This window comes from Palaemon carinicauda, unplaced genomic scaffold, assembly GCF_036898095.1.
Source record: "Palaemon carinicauda isolate YSFRI2023 unplaced genomic scaffold, ASM3689809v2 scaffold129, whole genome shotgun sequence".
NCBI classification, from domain to species: Eukaryota; Metazoa; Arthropoda; class Malacostraca; order Decapoda; family Palaemonidae; genus Palaemon; species Palaemon carinicauda.
Genome location: NW_027168804.1, coordinates 118038 through 136866, shown reverse-complemented (window position 1 = coordinate 136866; position 18829 = coordinate 118038). Strand labels below are relative to the sequence as shown.

Sequence of the window (18829 nt, the reverse complement as noted above, 5' to 3'; positions counted from 1 at the left end):
AAATTTAAAGGTCCATCTTGACCCTTGTGGGGCCCAGAGAAACTTTTTATTCATGTTACATTGATGACAAGACATCGAAGGAACAACATCACAACAGTAAAGCGTTGTATTTCAAATACAAGGCCTGCCAAGACCTGTTATCTACGCATAAGTATAGAAAACGTACCCGTACGTCCATGGGGGTAAAGGGATGGCTTATGAGGAACGTACCCGTACGTCCTTTGGGGGGTAAAAGGGTTAATGACATGGAAACCTATACTTCACTTTAAATTACTGTACAATGTTCTAACAAAACCAAACTATTTCAATTTCATCCAATTTAATGTCATGGAAACATATACCATACCCACCAGTCAAGAATGATTATCTAAAATTCTACAAATTTTTAGTGAATACATTTATAGGCCAGGAGGATAATGACCTTCCTACTTCGAGTGGTTGGGTTAGCAGATGGAAATGAGCGGGGAATGAAAATGCTTTACATTGCAGCTGGCAGGCCTTGCCTGAATTAGACGGTAGTTTTCTCACTATCGAGAAAGCGTTCGATGACAACCTCTTTAGGTAAGCGGTCGATGGCAATTATGTCTGGCCTTCTTGAAGCAAACCCCCACATACGAGACTTCACCCTTTTTCGGGAGACTCGTTCCTGAGAAGTTTTTACAAAACTTCATGAAGGCCGTAAGCCTTCCCGGAGCATGCACTCTAGCCAAGACAAAACCGCGAGGTTATGGTCTTAAACTCGGTTCTACCGTTTGATGAAGGCAGCCTCCCCTGTCATTGTATCCTGGGTATAACGAATTGCCTTTTTACACAATAGTCTTCCGAGACTTTCTATTCTTTCCTTACGGGGTTATTGTTTAGAACAATTAGTCCCGAAGGAACATCGTTAGCTGACTTTAAAAGAACGATAGCAACAGCGTGGGCATTTTTTCATTACGTTACAAACGTTTCAAACCCCGCCCACAGGTAAACAGACATCCGTTTCTGTGTAATGAACACTGGCTAGCCCTTCATTTAAAGAGGAGGGGTAAACCAAAGGGGATATGATCACCTCTATAACTGTATATTTTTGTTTGAGAACATATTTGCTCTCATTCAAGAAAATATTACAGTTAGTCGACGATAAAAAAAATTTCGGCAATAATGTTGCGATTCGTCGCACATACATTATTCCCACAACCGGATTCGTTGCAGACGTTTCCTGGAGGCCGAGAATACGCATGTGCTAGCGCAAATGGACAAGTACATATATGCGTGCAAGCGATCTTCCTGCCAATAAGGGCTATATACATCTTGCAATTAGAACTCTGTTCTATTAAGTTGTATATTTATTTCCCTTACTGAAACCAGGTTATTCAGTACATTACTTGGCTACTTTTCTGTAGCCAGACGTACGGCATTTACGTTCTGTCTCCTTATAGGCATTTTTTCCTTTCTCCCGATCGGAAGTCTTAGTCTCCTACAAAGGCTTTGGCTGGAAACTTCTCAGAAGCATTTGCGTTCCCTAATAGGGAACGTTTAATATAAATGCTAGTTTACCGATCGGAGACGGAGAAGTACGAACGTTTCTGTCCTAAGAAGGAGAGACCTCTGTTACGAACGTTTCCAACGTTCTCCAACTGTGTTCCGGACACGACTATTAAGTCGAACTACGCATATATACCTATCATGCACACAGTTCGGTGTTACTACTCAGTAGTACACTTATGCTCTTTACCCACCCAACAATAGATTGAAAATACGTCTCAATCCCCTCTTGGGTTTGGTTGGATGCGTTCCGTGATTACCGTACAGTCTCTTGTCCGGAAAGCGATCTCTATGGAGATTCGCTATTATATCATAAGCTGTACTGATTAACTGGCTTACCGTTTGGTATCGGTCTTATTCGGCCAACCACACTGGATTAGTGGCAGTTGGAGGGAGAACAGGCTGTTCCCCTTTGTTGCAAGAACGTGCATTTGGTTACACGTCTCGACATCATCTCGAGGTGTGTTTATTGCTATGCTCTCACCGCTGGACAATCCGCGGATGATGGGTGGCAGACGAGAGCTTCCGCAAAGAGGCCTGTCTTCTCGTCTTCCCTCTGGACCTGATGCTCTCTATAATGCATCAAAAGAGAGAGGGGGGGCATATGCCATACCATTCCATCCTCGTCGGTTGGTCCGATTCAGAAAGGTACTAGCATTCACCTCTCTTAGAGAACCATCTAGCAGTACGAAGCCTTAGATGGACAGAGGACAACTAGTTGCCCCCACCTGCTCGCGTCATTCCTGGTATAGGAATGTGCTTGCAAAACCACCCAGATAGTGGGCTCCTAGTGTCTTGGAATCATCTTGTATCCAACAAAGTCTTAACTTTGTGGGGTCCCCGACTGTGGTTATGCTCACAGCGGCCCTGATCTTCAGGCTCCCACTCGACCGTTCCCCAGGATCTCAAACAAGATGTATTCCAAGATCGGTGGGGCGGCCTAGAGGTGTGCCTTGTTTTTTCCCCCCCATTCGGACTGGTGAAAAAGTCCTCAGCCAAGTCAGGATAAGCAGGATCTTATCAATGACTCCAATAGCTTCGCTATGGCATCCCGCAGAATGGTTCCCAGACCTTCTGCAGCCCCTGACAGAGCTCCAATAGCTTTGCTATGGCAACCCGCAGAATGGTTCCCGGACCTTCTACAGCTCCTGACGGAGATCCGAGGGATCTTCCTCCACGACACGATCTTCCAAGCAGCCACATGTAAACACTTTCCTAAGCCGTAGCTTTGCTTCGACTTCTCGCCTGGGACGATCCTAAACCACCCCTCTCAGAGAGGCCTTTCCCAACAGGTTACGGAAAAGATGTCTAGGCACCTCAGACACTTTTCAGCGTCGGTCTTCCAGGCGAAGTGTTCGGTCCTTTGTGACTGATGTCGTGGAAAGGGATTCTCTCCCATCGATGCCTTTACTCATGCAAGTGTGAGATAACTTGTCCCCCGTCGGATCTCCACCTTCTCCTGGGAACACGGTTTGGGTCCTTCAGTCTCTGAAGGCCCCTCTTCTACGAACCGTAGGCTCAACAGCAGATCGCTTCCTTACACAGAAGACGCCCTTTCTACTCACTTGGGCTTTTGACCAAGAGAGTTAGTGTGTTGTACGATCCAACATCTGATGTCTCCTACCCTAGGAGACGGGGAGAAGTAATCCTCAGCGGCGTCCCTGAGTGGATTGCCAAGACTCAAATCCGAGTGTGCTGTACCCTAGGTGCAGCCCATTTTGAATAAAGAGTCTTCGTTCGGGAACCGGAAACCGATCTACTGGGGTTTTACCCAGTGAGGAGTCTGTGGGGTTACCTTAAAAGAACAATACCAGCTCGCCCCCGTGTGTCAGCACTGTTGACCAGCACGGGGAAGGTCAAGAGGAGGACCTCAAGGATTTCCTTCCCCTCTGGGATCGGAAGGCAATTGAGGTTACTCTTAATCTAGACTCTCCTCCATCCTAAGACACAGAGCTTGTAACGTCACTGGCGTTGCTACGTCCTGGCGTTCAAGAAACTACTCTGTGGTGCAGATACTTTAAGTTGGCATGTGGAAGCATCAATCGACCTTCAGGGCCCACGACCGGCAAAGGCGTAACCCACAAGAACATGGAGACCTTTTCCAATGGTCCTGTGGTGGTCGCACAACAAATGGTCTAAACACCTCAGACTCCTTGATGGACAAGTAGCAGACGGCTAAGGCTACCCGGATTAGTCTGGGGTGAATAAGTAAGAATGTCTGGTTTCTTTCTTCCTTTCACCTTCTCCCCTCTGGGGAAAACAGCTCTGCAAGCCTCAACATAGCTGACCTCACTTCGCTGCAGGTAAGACCCATTTCCCTTGTGCCTCCTAAGTATAGAAGAATACTTTGTTATGTCCCCAATACCTTTTAGAGGGAGGGTATTGGGTAAGTCTTTAAGAACATTAAGTTTTGCACTCGAGTTCCTATGTTAAAGACAAGCCACACTGTTAGTTCCACTCACATACAAGCTTCTGCAGGCCGCTATCAGTGCATTACCTCATATCGGCACTTGGTTTCAGTGAGGGTAGGGTCCCTTCTACTTTCGATCACAGATCGAAATAGAGAGGACCCCGGGTCATGACCAAGGCCAGTTGGTGAGGACTTCCTCCCTCCTAAGAGTAAGTCACCCTATTATAAATAGCGAAGGTTTGTATATGTGTCGGAACAAATAACAAATTTGTAAGTAATTTGTATTTTTCCTAACATACAAACCTGAAGCTATTTATACAAATTGGCCCGCCACCCTGTCCCCCGAGAAGTCCTGCCATAAAGCAAAGTGGTTACTCAGCCGAGAGGTGTGAGTGAGCGGGGTAGCCAGTCTTCCCTACCCCCACCCGCTAACTAGTGGATGGGGTAGTTATCCCTCACTAAAATTATCATGGCTCGTCTTTCAGCTGCGCCGAAAGTAATACTCTATTATAAATAGCTTCAGGTTTGTATGTTAGGAAAAATACAAATTATTTCCAAATTTGTTATTTCAGTGGCCATTCTATATTTCATCCGATATTTTAAAGGGTTTACGTTTGTAGCACGGTGAAATATACAAATTACCTTAAGAAAAAGAAATTATTATTAGAATAGCAATTATAATTTTTAGCTTCAATTATTTTTATCAAAACATATTTCTATAATTTACAGAAAGTCAATCTTTATATTCTTAAGTAACACGGGTGGTACTGAGATAACCAAGTTTATGTTGCAAGCGTGGCAAAGTGGAAAGAATAGAGAGGACATCACAATGTCGGATTTGGAATATCTAGTTGAAGAAGGTGCATTTAATGAACAAGGTACGTTGTTGAGGTGCATTTAGGATTTGTGTTATTTCATGTTTAATTATTACATTACTTTACATAAAAATTTTATTTATGAAATTAGTAAATACAGTACATATATTCATAATGGAGTTATTAGTCTGTATGATGGGCTGATAGGGAGTTGTGTGAGTCATCCTCACTCCTGTACGGGACCAGGGAAACTAGCATATTCCTGTAAAGAAAAAGAACTAACTAATTTGGTTCTAGGGGGATTTCTTCCCACCAGTAATTGAGTCGGTTTTAAAGGACGAAATGTTTGTTTTGGGGTAAGAACCAATAAAGAATTTTAAAAGTAATTTGAATTTTTCATAGCTGTACAAACCTGAGTCTTTAATAGCTAAACATCTAATCTCAACCATCCTTCTCAGTCCTGACCTGAAGGTATAAAGTGAAGTCTTTGACAAGAAAGTGGGCGTCACTACTTGACTGCAATCACCAACTCATGTTAATTACCTTGTTAATGAATTCAGCAGCTGTTTCAGTGCTGCTAAAGATATTCTCTATTGCAAAAGACTCGGATATGAATAGCAATGAAAAATACAAATTTCTTAAATTTAAATTGTTCTAACACGGAGTACTTACCTCGAACTACTTTCTTAGGAGTATCTGGGATCTCCTCCCATCCGACGAGAGTTTTGTGTAGTTTACCCTATACCCGTTTTCTATGAGGGGTAACCTCAGGTGGAGTGATACGCGCCCTGAGGCTAACCCCGGGTCAGAGAACATGCTTGCTCAGGTCTCGACCTCCAGTAAGTTCTCTGGTCGCGTCGCGATATCATCTCGACGCTCTCCTAATCCTAGTGCGACTCATTGTGTCTCCGACCCCTTTGTGTCTCACGCGGTCCCCACGTGGTGCCTCTGTGCTCTTCCTTATTCTTTCCCTTTGCGTTCCTGTGTCTCGTGGTGCTTTTCTAGTGTGTCATGGAGCATCCCCGCCGTTGTGCTGGGCCTATGGCCGGTAGATCATGTGGTGCTTTCCTGTCGAAACCTGAAGTAGACCCGCACTCCTTGTGTTCGCCGTGTAGGGGCAGTGTGTGTTCCCCTACCGCCACGTGTCCGGAGTGCGTGTCCTGGAACGAGGTGCAGTGGGTGCGTTACGGCACCAAGAAGAAGAAGGCATGGAAGAAGTTGCCTAAGAAGCCGAGCATCTCTTCTCCTCTTGCTTCGCCGGGCATGTCGTCAGACCGAGTATCTGCCATCCTCCCCTACCCAGAGTAGGGGACGAGGTAAGTCCGTTGCGGGGAAAGGGCCTGTGGCCCTTCCCCAGGAGTCTGAAATGCAAGATAGTGAGGTTGTGGCGTCATTCCAGGCAAGTGAGGGGCCTGAGGGAGGGACGGGAGTGTGTGTGGGGGACGGAGTCCTGATGCAAGCAGGGCACGTCTCCTCAGATGACCCCATGTGGGGGAAAAATGTTCCTAACTCTTCTCCCGCCTCTTGGGCGTGCTTTTCAGGTACCTCTGCAGCCGAGGGTGCCGTTGAGAAAGAAGATTCGCCGCCGTCAGACCCCCTCGCGTGGGTACCCCCGAAGACGCCCTTCAGGTCCTCGTTGAGGATGGATTAAGGCTTTGGAACCTGGTCCCCCAATGAAGAACGCCCGCGCTCCCCTCCAGCGCCATCAGCTACTCTTCCGGACGTCTTCTTACATGCCCCGTCGTCCATCGAGCGTCGAGGGAACCCTCCAACGACATTGCGCGAGTCGGGCCCGCCAAAGAGGTCCTACAAGTCGTCGGACTCTTCAGTCGAGGCTGTTTCCTGCTCCTCGGAGGATGAAGCCCTGAGGAAACTCCGAAGACATCGTGAGAGGTCCCGCAGGAGACACTCCCGTTCTCGCTCCCGCTCCAGGTCTCGCCACGTGGGTAGACGATCCAGATCCCCCAGAAGAAAATTTAGGAGAAGTAGCTCCCCGGGGGAAGAATGGTGGTCATCCAGCGCAGCAAACTCATCGAGCTGTCAGCAGTCCCGGGCTCTTCAAGTTGGCGCCTTAGAGCTCGATCGCTGAAGAGATACGCATCCAGCGGCAGATTCGACCGACGGAGGGAGTCGTCGTTTCAGGTCCCAGCAGACAGGCATAAGTCCGCGAAGGTTCTGACTCCATCCGCCCAGCAAAGAGAGTCGCCCCTTCGGTCTGGCAGCCGCGTCCCGACCTCCAAAGCGTCACTGAGCCGTCAGGAACGTGAGATACGGCTCTCCTCGTTGAGCAAGCCCGCGGATGCCTGGACCTCCGCGAGGAAGGATAGACCTAGGACGGAGGCCCCCGTCTTGACGGCAATGCCCGTCCTATGTCCAGAACCTCAGGAGTTGGAACGTGCCAAGTCGTTTCCTTCCCCCCGTACGGAGGTCTCCGTCGGAGGGGCTCTGTCTCAAGCAGCAGTACGTCCTATGGAGGAGCTGGACGACAATGTGGAGGGTTCAGCAGCGGAGGTGTCAGCCTATAGAGGGTGATAGGGCTCATTCGGAGACATCATAGGATGGACGAGCCCGAGCCCTCTTCCGAAGAATTCTGGCGCTCCAGTCTCAGCAGACTGGTGGATGCCCCCGTCCAGCAGAGACCCTCTCTAGCACTCCCGTTAGCCAGGGATGTTAGGCTAGGTAGGGCCCACTTGGATAAGATCGTGGACAACCACGCCGAAGCCCCCAAGACCCAGAGTTCCTCTAAGCTGCTTCAGGACCTGAAGTCGCAGAGCAAGTTCTACCTCCCGGAGGGCCATCGTACAGGTGCCTGTACGGTGGAGCCTGCACTCGCCGTTTTAGGTCAAGGAGCAGCGGAAGAAAGGGCCACTACAGCACCAGTCTGCTTCTCTCCATCAGAAGCGACCATGATGGAGGAAATAGCGAAGGACCTCGTGAACGTCTCCTCGTGGCTGGATTGGTGGGCCTCCACTCTAGTAGGAGTCCAGGCCTCGTACGACCTCATTGTTCCGGAGCTGATTAGCTCGGGAGGTAAGGCCCTGAAGTTCCTATCATACCAGTCCCTAACGCAGGCCGCCAACTGGGTTCTACGGAGGAGGGACAAGGTCCTCAACAAGATCACCAGGCGTCTTCCTGACAGAGAAGCGAGGTCCCTGAGAAGTCTGCCCCTGTTGGACGATTCCATTTTCCCCCTGAAGGCAGCAGAGGAATCAATAGAAAGGGTCAGGAAACTCAAAGATACGGGTGATTCCAGACCCACTCCAGTGAGAAGACCTACCCACAGAAGGACCACCTCCGATGTTCCTCTCCCTCCTCGGGCGTCACCTAGCCAGCCCAGGAGAGACACCCCTACTACGGCCTGGTCACAATCCTCACAGCCCTCCCGTAGAGGAACAGCGTCAGCTCAATCCACCTATAGGCCTTCCTACACAGTGGCCAGAAGAGGGCGTTCAGGCCGCACCTCTAGGAAGAGATAGGGAGAGAGGCCCCCTACTCCTGCCGAAGCCTCAGGTGGGGGGATGCCTCAGACATTCTTGGCAAGCATGGAAGGATCACGGAGCGGACCCGTGGACCGTAGCAGTCCTGAAGGAAGGGTACAGGTTACCCTTCCTATCAGACCCCCCACCTCTGATGCCAGATCAATGGGTAGAGTGGTTGGCCCCCAAGGACCCTTAAGAAGGACAGCTCTGCAAGAGGAGGTCTTGGCGATGCTGGCAAAAGGAGCGATAGAGCCAGTCAAGGACCCAGGTCCGGGGTTCTACAGCAGACTTTTCCTGGTGGAGAAAGCGACAGGGGGCTGGAGACCGGTCATAGACCTCTCAGCCCTCAACAAGTTTGTGTGCAAGACCGACTTCAAGATGGACACCCCGAAGTCGGTCCTAGGGTCCTTGAGGGAAGGGGACTTCATGATGTCTATAGACCTCAAGGACACATACTTCAAAATTCCAGTTCACCCCTCCAGCAGGAAGTACCTAAGGGTAAAATGGGGTACCCAAGTGTTGCAGTTCAAGACCCTCTGCTTCGGGCTGTCCACAGCCCCTCAGGTCTTCACGAGGGTCTTCACAACGGTCTCAGCCTGGGCACACAAACAGGGCATTCGCCTGATTCGGTACCTGGACAATTGGTTGTTACTTTCTGCCTCAGGGGAAGTACTGAGGGAGCAAGGCGCGAAGCTACTGCGGTTCTGCAATGTCCTGGGTATCATCATCAACCTAAAGAAGTCCCAATTGATACCCTCCACCAGGATGACCTACCTTGGAATGGTCCTGGACTCCCAGTTGGCGAGAGCCTTCCCTTCCGCGGAGAGACTAGACAACTTAGACCAGATCCTCCGTCCCTTCCTGTCGGGCCAGCCCAGGAGAGCGAAGGACTGGCAGAGACTGATAGGCCACCTCGTGTCATTGGAGAAACTGGTCCCCCAGGGGAGGCTGAAACTCAGGGGGGTCCAGTGGAATCTGAAGGAGCTCTGGAACCAGAGGGACTCCCCCCACAAGGTGATTCCGGTTTTCCCGGAGACAAAGGAGGTCCTAGAGTGGTGGGGCGGCAGATTGAACACCCTCAAGGGAATGCCCTATGTGGCCGACCCTCCAGAGATGCTCCTGTTCACGGACGTTCCAAGGAGGGGTGGGGTGCCCATCTCCTCGGAAGGTCAGCAAGAGGGAGTTGGACGGACGAGGAGAAAACCCAGCACATTATGAGGGCAGTGCGAAGGGCGTGCATAGAGTTCGTCCATCTACTCCGGGGGAACACTGTGGCACTGATGTGCGACAACTCCTTGGTGGTGGCCTACATAAAGAAGCAAGGAGGACTAAAATCGAAGGAGTTTTGCGTCCTCATGTTGGAACTTCTGGAATGGGCCGAAGTGGAGCAGATCAGAATCTCAGCAAGGTTCATTCCAGGAAAAAGGAACGTCCTGGCCGACGGCCTCAGCAGGTTGGGACAAGTAGTGGGATCCGAATGGTCCCTACACCCAGAAGTGGACAAAACCATCATTCAGAAATGGGGAATGCCAGTGATGGACCTCTTCGCAACGAGGCTGAACGCACAGCTCCCTGTGTTTTGTTCTCCTGTGCCAGACCCAAAAGCGGCGTTCGAGGACGCCTTCCAGCACCCTTGGGACAACCTCGACGTTTACGCCTTCCCTCCCTTCGGGATGCTCAGACAGGTCCTCAACAGAGTGAGGCGGGCAGACAACCTGTGGATGACTTTGGTAGCGCCCTGGTGGCCGGAGAGAGAGTGGTTCGTGGATCTAAAAGAACTGGCACGCCTTCCACCTTGGCCCCTTCCAGACAGGCCAGACCTTCTCCGGCAGCCCCACTTTCAAAGGTTCCACGAGAACCCTCAGTCCCTCCGCCTTCACACGTGGAGGTTATCGAGCGTCTCCTGAGGAAAGAAGGCTATTCGTCGGGAACGGCAGCAAGGATGTCATGTTACCTGAGACGATCATCGGCAGCGGTCTACCAGGCAAAGTGGACCACTTTTACTAAATGGTGCGTCTCTAAGAACATCAAACCACTGAGGGCCTCCATCCCGGAGATAGCGGACTTCCTGGTCTATCTCAGGGACGTGGTGAACATGTCCATCCCGGCCATCAAGGGAGTACGAGCTGCTCTGGGCCAAGTCTTCCTCCTGAAGGGCATCGACCTGGGAACCTCTAGACATATCTCGATGCTGATTGAGAGTTTCGAACAATCGTGTCCCCTGCAAGCTGTTAGGGTGCCACAGTGGGACGTGGCCAGGGTCCTGAAGATGTTGTCAGAACCGCCCTTCGAACCCCTAAAGGACATCGTGGACAAGGATGTCACCCTCAAGACAGTTTTTCTGTTGGCGTTGGCCTCAGCAAAACGAGTGGGGGAGATTCATGGACTGTCTTACGAGGTCGCACACTCGAAGGGTTGGCGGGAAGTTACCTTCAGGTTCGTGCCATCCTTCGTGGCAAAGACCCAGAATCCGGCCGTGTGGGATCCCAGGTTTGAGGGGTTCTCAGTTCCAGCAATCCCTCGCTCGCATAACCCGAGGGACTTTCGTCTGTGCCCTGTCAGGGCAGTAAGGAAATACTTGGAGAGGACAGCCAGATTTCGACCCGAGATCAAAAGTATTTTTGTTTCCACAGGCCTAGTGAAGAAGCTAGTCTCGAAGAACACTATCTCCTTCTGGCTGCAGCAGGTGATTATCAGGGCCTACAGTAGTACAGGTATCCCCCTGCCAAGAAAACCCAGACCCCACGACATTAGGGGTCTGAGTACTTCATTAGCATTCGAGAAGAATATGGCAGTGGACCAGATCCTGAGAGTAGGCACCTGGGCTAACCAGTCAACCTTCACTGCTCACTACTTGAAGGACTATTCGAGGAAGTCCCTGGACGGGTTCTCGATAGGCACCGTCATTTCCGCGCTCCAAACGGTTTAAAGGTGTAGCCCCAGTAATAACCGGGGGTAGTAAGTCCAAGAGACACAGGTTCGTTTCTTAACCCCCCTTGTTCTTCCTTCCCCTGTTTCCGCTCCAAAATGGACTCAGATAGCCCTCTGAGCCTGCTGCAAGATACACTGTCTTTGGAAGGACATGTCTCCTAGGATTTCTTGCAGAGGTGAGTTACTTAGACACTAAGATAAGTTTTTTGTGTAGTTTCCTCTCCCCGCATTTCTTTGGGGTCAACAGAACCTAGCCTCTTATCTCGGTTCTTCGGATATACTTCAGCACGGTCTCTAAGTCTGAAAGGCCACTCCCACCTCCTAAAGTATAAGTTTCCTAAGAAAGTATTTCGAGGTAAGTACTCCGTGTTGGAACAAATCACAAATTTTAAGTAATTTGTATTTTTCCTAACAGTACTTACCTCGAACTACTTTCGGGTAATGGCCCTCCCTTCCTTCCCCGAGTGCCTTACTGGACTTCTTGGAAACCTAAGCTGCCAAGTACTTACTGGAGGTCGAGACCTGAGCAAGCATGCTCTCTGACCCGGGGTTAGCCTCAGGGCGCGTATCACTCCGCCTGAGGTTACCCCTCATAGAAAACGGGTATAGGGTAAACTACACAAAACTCTGGTCGGATGGGAGGCGATACCAGATACTCCTAAGAAAGTAGTTTGAGGTAAGTACTGTTAGGAAAAATACAAATTACTTAAAATTTGTGATTTTTTGCTCCTCAGTTATTCTTTTCAAAAATAGAGGAGAAAGTTCCTTATGAGACAGAAATGCCTACCACGTACTTTAAACCAAAGCAAGTTCATGACTGCAAAGGGATATTTGTATTAGAATAATTTCATAAAAGGTAAAAGAAAAAGTTTAGAATGAAATTCCTGATTTTTCCCCCATAGGTGGATTACATAAGAGTGAACTAATACAACGCTGTCTAGTAGACTACTATGTTCCCTTTCTTCCCTTGGAACGGCGTCACGTTGAATCTTGTATTCGGGATGAGGTTCATCAACGGGATCTTAAAGGAAGCAAGGAATTCATTAAGTAAGTGTTATAAGGTTTTAAATAGTGTTCAAGTATTTTAGTAAAGTTGTAGCTCATCCTTGGTTTTATTATTGTTTTGATTGGTATCTATTGCAAACATAGTCAAATGTGCTAAATTTCTTTTTCTTTCATGATTTTATTTTTTGTTTAAAAAGTCTGTCTTAATTTGTGCAGATTACAAGGAAAGCACTATCACTACTCAAGGTGTTGTATACTATGTTTAAGTTCCAAAGTATTAAAGGTTTAGGAGTCAACAATCTGTATGGTGTTCCATTTGGGAGTCATCTATCTATTGTGTGCCATTTTAGGAATCAAGTGTTTGTGATGTGCCATTTTGGGAGTCAATTACCTCTGTGGTGTGCCATTTGACCCCTACCTGCACCCATGTTGAACCTTTAATTTACCTCCCAGTTTCACATTAGCACTGAATGACCTTCCCTGTACTAGCACTGGGTCTGGCCAAAATTCCAAAAATCATTTGTTCCATAACCGAAATACAAACCACACTATTTACATAGGGACGCCGAAAGTGACGAGCCATTAGATTTTTAACGAGGGTTAACTAGCTAACCCCCCCCCTCCCACACACACACACTGGTGAACTGCTCCACTTCACTTTCGGCTCAGATGATGAGCAGACGTGTCTGTCTCGTCCTCGCATTGTTGATAGCCTTAATCAGTTTTTTTTTTTCTTACAGTTTTGTGTGTTTGAAGTTGGCCTCTACCTTTTTTTCCTATTATACGGAAGTGCCCCGGACTCCCCGACCGCCCCTGTGGAACATTCATGTCGGCGGTCGATACGGACCCTCACACCCTTTGCCCGCAGTATCGAGGTCAACGGTGTGAAAGAGATGATAATTGTAGTGAGTGCAGGGAGTGGTCTACCTCCCAGTGGGAGAGGTTTGCCCGGCGGCGTAAGAAGAAGTCTAAGCGAGACCGTTCTCCCTTAAGGGCTGCCTTGAGGAAGGAAGGCTCCAAGGACTCTTCTTCCGTTGCCCGAACCTCCTCCGAAGCTCCCACTCGATCGGTCTCTCGCGAGAGGCCGTCGAGTGGTAGCGTAGGCCATTCTTTTGTTTCCCAACCTCCGGGTTCGGGAGAGGGTGTTGCCTCTTATAGCGAGGCAGCTCCCCCTCCTCCTCCGGGGGGAGGACATTGTTGATGACCAAACTGTTACTAACAATGATCTTTTCCAGCTTTGGGCTTCCTTGGGGCTTAAGGGCTCGCCCTCCAAGGAAGCCCTGTTTGATCTGATCCAGTTGGGGGCAGCTGTCCAACAGTTGCCGGTAATACCAGAGGTAGACCCTCTGTCTATTGTCGACGTTGTTGTGGCAGAGGCTTCCGACAGGTCGGGTCAAACCCCTGCTGCTGCTGTTGCGGATGTTGCTGAAGGCTCAGGTTCCCCCTCCGAACATCCTTCGAGGGAAAAGCTGAGTCCAACGGTGTCTCCTGCGGGTGTTTCTCCCCCTCGGGGGAGTGCACTGACAGAGACTCCTCTTCGGAGGACTGACGACGGTGATACTCTGCCTCGAGGTCGTCTTCGCCGCAAGGCTCGCCCTCCTCTTCGCCGTCGAGGCCTTCCTTCTCCTTACAAGGGAGTTAGGAGGCGCCTCTTCGGGTCTTCGCCTTCGTCGTCCCCTGCAGAGGATTCTTCTCGTCAGGAGCAGACCGTTGCAGTGACATCGCTGGACATCTCCGCAGATTGTTCGCAATCTCCTACGCCTGCCAGATCTCCCGACCTGCCATCACCGTTCCTGGATGCAGATGCGCAGTGGGCGCCTACACACCCCTTGATCAGTCAAGCACCAGTCCCTTCGGGGCAGAAGGGCTTATCCCACATTGTGGGTAAGTCCCTTCCGCGTCAGGTTTCACCTGTGCCCCCACGATCTCCTAGGGCGCAAGCGCTCTCCTGCTGATCAGTCAACAGACTTCTCGCCAGCGCTCACCTGCTCGCCAGTGCTCTCCTGCTCGCAAGCGCTCCTCTATCCCTGCTGCGCGCTCCTCTATCCCTGCTGCGCGCTCTTCTATCCCTGCTGCGCGTACTGCGCGTCAACGGTTTCCTGAGTGCCGTCGATATCCTGCTCGTCAGCGCACTACTGCGTGCCCAGTTCCTGATGCGCGCCATGCACGCCAACGTTCGCCCACGCGCCCACGATCTTCAGATCTGGGCGCAGGAAAGGACATTGATCCTTTGCCTCGCCAGTGTTCCCCTGCGCGTCGACCATCACCTGCGCACCACCGCCCACGAGCGTTCGCCCTTCAGCACATCATCGCCCCCTGGCCGTGCGCCCCAGTTGGAAACTTCTCACCGCGCTACTGCGCGCCATCCTACGCGTCAGCGATCTCCTACACGCCCGCGCGATCCTTCGCCTGTGCGCAAACGCTCGCCAACGCGTCAACGCGCCTACGCGTCTGATTGCCACAGGTCACCGACTCGCCCACGCGCTAACTTGCCTGTGCGCAGTCAGTCGCGTACTCGCCCCACGCGTCATCGTTTGCCAACACGCCATCGCTCGCCAACGCGCCATCGCTCGCCAACGCGCCATCGCTCGCCAACGCGCCATCGCTCGCCAACGCACTACCAATCGCCTACGCACCATCGCTCGCCAACGCGCCATCGCTCGCCAACGCACTACCGATCGCCTACGCACCATCGCTCGCCAACGCGCCATCGCTCGCCAACGCACTACCGATCGCCTACGCACCATCGCTCTCCTGATCGCCAGCAATCGCCAACGCACTACCGATCGCCTACGCACCATCGCTCTCCTGATCGCCAGCAATCGCCCTTGCATTCGCACGCACCCTCACCTCTGCACCCACGCACACCTTCGCCTTCGCCACCGAGACAAGCTCCTCGAAGTTTGCCAGGATCTAGGGATCGTGGTAAATCTCGAGAAGTCCTCCCTGCAGCCCTCTCAGAAACTGGTATATCTAGGCATGGTCATAGACACCAATCTCCACAAAGCCTTCCCATCAGACGAAAGGATAGCAAGGCTGAGGAAGGTCGTGAGACCTTTCCTCAATCGAGAAGAACTCCCAGCCCAATCGTGGCTTTGTCTCCTCGGCCACCTTTCCTCCCTGACCCGGCTCGTTCCCAACGGTCACCTCAGAATGAGATCCCTCCAGTGGCGACTCAAGTCCCGGTGGAGTCAAGGCCACGACTCTCCGGACACTTTGATCCCTATGGGTCCTGCGGAACGGACGGATCTCCGGTGGTGGGTGGCAGACGAGAATCTACGAAAGGGAGTGGATCTTCTCGTCCCTCCCCCAGATTTGATGCTGTTCTCGGACGCATCAAACAAAGGGTGGGGGGCCCACGTTCTGAGCCACAGGACCTCAGGCCTGTGATCAGAATCAGAAAAGTACCTTTACATAAACCTACTAGAAATGAAGGCCGTGTTCCTGGCACTTCAGGAGTTCCACCAAGTCCTGGCGGGCCACTCTGTGGTGGTGATGTGCGACAACACCACGGTAGTGGCATATATAAACAAGCAGGGAAGTACCTTTTCAGAACAGCTATCCCATCTTGCAGTAGAGATCCTGAGATGGTCCGAAGTCCACTCGATTTCACTAGCGGCTCGCTTCATTCCGGGCAAAAGGAATGTGCTCGCCGACAGTCTGAGCAGGGCGACACAGATAGTGAGTACCAAACGGTCTTTGGATCCTCAGATAGCCAACAGAGTCCTGACTTTGTGGGGTTCCCCAACAGTGGATCTGTTTGCTACGGCGCTGAACACCAAGCTCCCGCTGTACTGCTCCCCAGTCCCGGACCCAAAGTCTCTCTGGCAGGATGCCTTCCAACAACGGTGGGACAACGTCGATGTGTACGCCTTTCCCCCGTTCTGTCTGATGAAGAGGGTACTCAACAAGACCAGAACATCGGTCAATCTCTCAATGACCCTGATAGCTCCGCTGTGGCATCATGCAGAGTGGTTCCCGGACCTTCTGCAACTCCTCACGGAGGTTCCGAGCGAGCTCCCTCCACGTCACGAGCTACTCAAACAACCACACTCCAACATCTACCACAAAGCCGTGGCTTCGCTTCGACTTCACGCTTGGAGACTATCCAGTATCTCCTCACAGAGAGGGGATTTTCGCAACAAGTTGCGAACAGGATGTCTGGCCGCCTGCGCAAATCATCCGCAGGAGTCTACCAGGCGAAGTGGCGAGTTTTCTGTGGTTGGTGTCGTGGAAGGGGTATTTCTCCCCTTGATGCCACTTTACCAGCAATAGCGGAGTTCCTCGTTTATCTGCGGGAGGAAATGCGCCTTTCAGTCTCGGCAGTGAAAGGCTATCACTCAGCCTTAAGTCTTGCCTTCAGGCTTAAAGGAATGGACATTTGTTCCTCGCTGGAACTTTCCCTTTTCATACGGAGTTGTGAACTTACCTGCCCTCAGTCGTAAGTGAGACCTCCTCCATGGAACATGGTTCGAGTTCTCAGGTCTCTTAAGAGACCTCCCTACAAACCATTACGCCAGGCTTCTGATCGCCACCTTACCTGGAAGTCTGTTCTCCTGTTAGCTTTGGCCTCGGCCAAGCGAGTTAGTGAACTTCATGGTCTCTCGTACGACGTCGCCCATTCAAGGGGATGGGGGAGGTAACGTTCAGGTTCGTCCCTGAGTTTGTTGCCAAGACTCAGAACCCGGGAGTGCCGGACCCAAGGTTCAACTCCTTCCGGGTTTCGAGTCTCCGTTCTGTAACAGATGACCCAGACCATCTCTTACTGTGCCCAGTTAGGAGTCTGAGGTTGTATCTTAAAAGAACAGCTGCAGTTCATCCCCAGGTGCGAGCTTTGTTCGTGAGCACCGGGGAGACGAAGAGGAGGGTCACCAGAAATACCATCTCAGCCTGGATTCGCAAGGTAATACCTCTGGCCTTGAATCCTGACCCTCCTCCGTCACGTCGCCCTAGAGCGCATGACGTCAGGGGCGTGGCTACGTCCCTGGCCTTCAAGAAGAACTTTTCAGTGACGCAGGTCCTTCAAGCTGGGGTGTGGAAGCGTCAGACCACCTTCACGGCCCACTACCTGCAAGACGTGACACACAGGAGGCTTGATACGTTTTCTATCGGCCCTGTGGTGGCTGCACAACAACTGGTCTAACCTCAGGCTCCTTATTGGACAAGTAGCAGAAGGTTGAGGGCATTGTTACCCGGTTTTAGTCTGCGTGAATGAAACGGTTTGACTGGCCCTTATTCTTTTCTTCATCCTCTCCTCCCTTGGAGAAAGCAGCATCCTGGGTTCCTTGCACAGCTGACCTCGAACCTCTGCAGGCAAGCCATGCTCCCTTGTGTTCCTAGTATTAAGATGTAATACTGCCATGTCCCCATACCCTGACGAGGTGGTATTGGGAGTGTCCTAGCCTAGATTTCCATCTGAAGAACTCCAGGTCAACTTCCTAGGACGAGTCACTTCTCACCTTCACACACAGCTTACGTAGGCCGCAGCAGTTTCACAGCTGTCAGCGAGGAGCAGGGACCCCTTACTTCTTGAGTTCCTACACACTCGAGTTCGGGGTCCCCAGGCAAGCCAAAGCCAGTATGGCAGGGTACTTACCACCCTTCCTAAGGGTTAAGTCACCCCATGTAAATAGCGTGGTTTGTATTTCCTCCTCCTCCTCCCCCTCCCCCCACTAACTAGCGGCGGGATAGTAAACCCTCGTTAAAACTTTTATGGCCCGTCATTCAGCTACGCCGAAGTAATTACCCCATGTAAATAGCTAAGGTTTGTATAGTTAGGAAAAATACAAATTATCTACGAACTTGTCATATTTAATACATTACGTGTACTGTATGTACATTTACATTTATACATAAATAATATAAATAGTGTAAGTGCACATGTACATACATATGTAGATATAAATAGTGTACGTGTATATACTGTAGATATGTTTTTAGAACTTATTCTTATAACAAGATACGTAACTCACCTCTAACAATGACGATGAAACACCTGTGCAGTATCTAGGTTCCTCTCCTATACTAGTCACGGTCTCTAGGTCCTAAGGACACTCCCACCTCCTACAGTATAAGTCTCCTAAGAAAGTAGTTCGAGGTAAGTACTCCGTGATGGAACAAATCACAAATTTTAAGTAATTTGTATTTTTCCTAACAGTACTTACCTCGAACTACTTTCGGGTAATGGCCCGCCCATCCTACCCCGAGTGCCTTGCTGGACTTCTTGCTGGACTTCATAGAAACCTAAGCCTTCAAAAACTTACTGTAGGTCGAGACCTGAGCAAGCATACTCTCTGACCCGGGGTCGCCTCAGCGGTCTACGCTGTGAGACCTTTCCTCAATCGAGAAGAACTCCCAGCCCAATCGTGGCTTTGTCTCCTCGGCCACCTTTCCTCCCTGACCCGGCTCGTTCCCAACGGTCACCTCAGAATGAGATCCCTCCAGTGGCGACAAGTCCCGGTGGAGTCAAGGCCACGACTCCCCGGACACTTTGATCCCTATGGGTCCTGCGGAACGGACGGATCTCCGGTGGTGGGTGGCAGACTAGAATCTACGAAAGGGAGTGGATCTTCTCGTCCCTCCCCCAGATTTGATGCTGTTCTCGGACGCATCAAACAAAGGGTGGGGGGCCCACGTTCTGAGCCACAGGACCTCAGGCCTGT

At 50.9% G+C, this 18829-nt stretch overlaps 1 protein-coding gene across 1 annotated transcript in view; it reads left to right on the top strand.

The window, feature by feature from the left end:
- LOC137635470 (torsin-1A-like) overlaps positions 1–18829 on the top strand; it is a 148326-nt gene that overhangs the window by 84958 nt on the left and 44539 nt on the right. Inside the window, exons 5-6 of the mRNA XM_068367933.1 lie at positions 4667–4815; positions 12065–12209. Of these exons, the coding sequence (XP_068224034.1) occupies positions 4667–4815; positions 12065–12209 (294 nt within the window). The remainder of the gene's footprint in view (positions 1–4666; positions 4816–12064; positions 12210–18829) is intronic.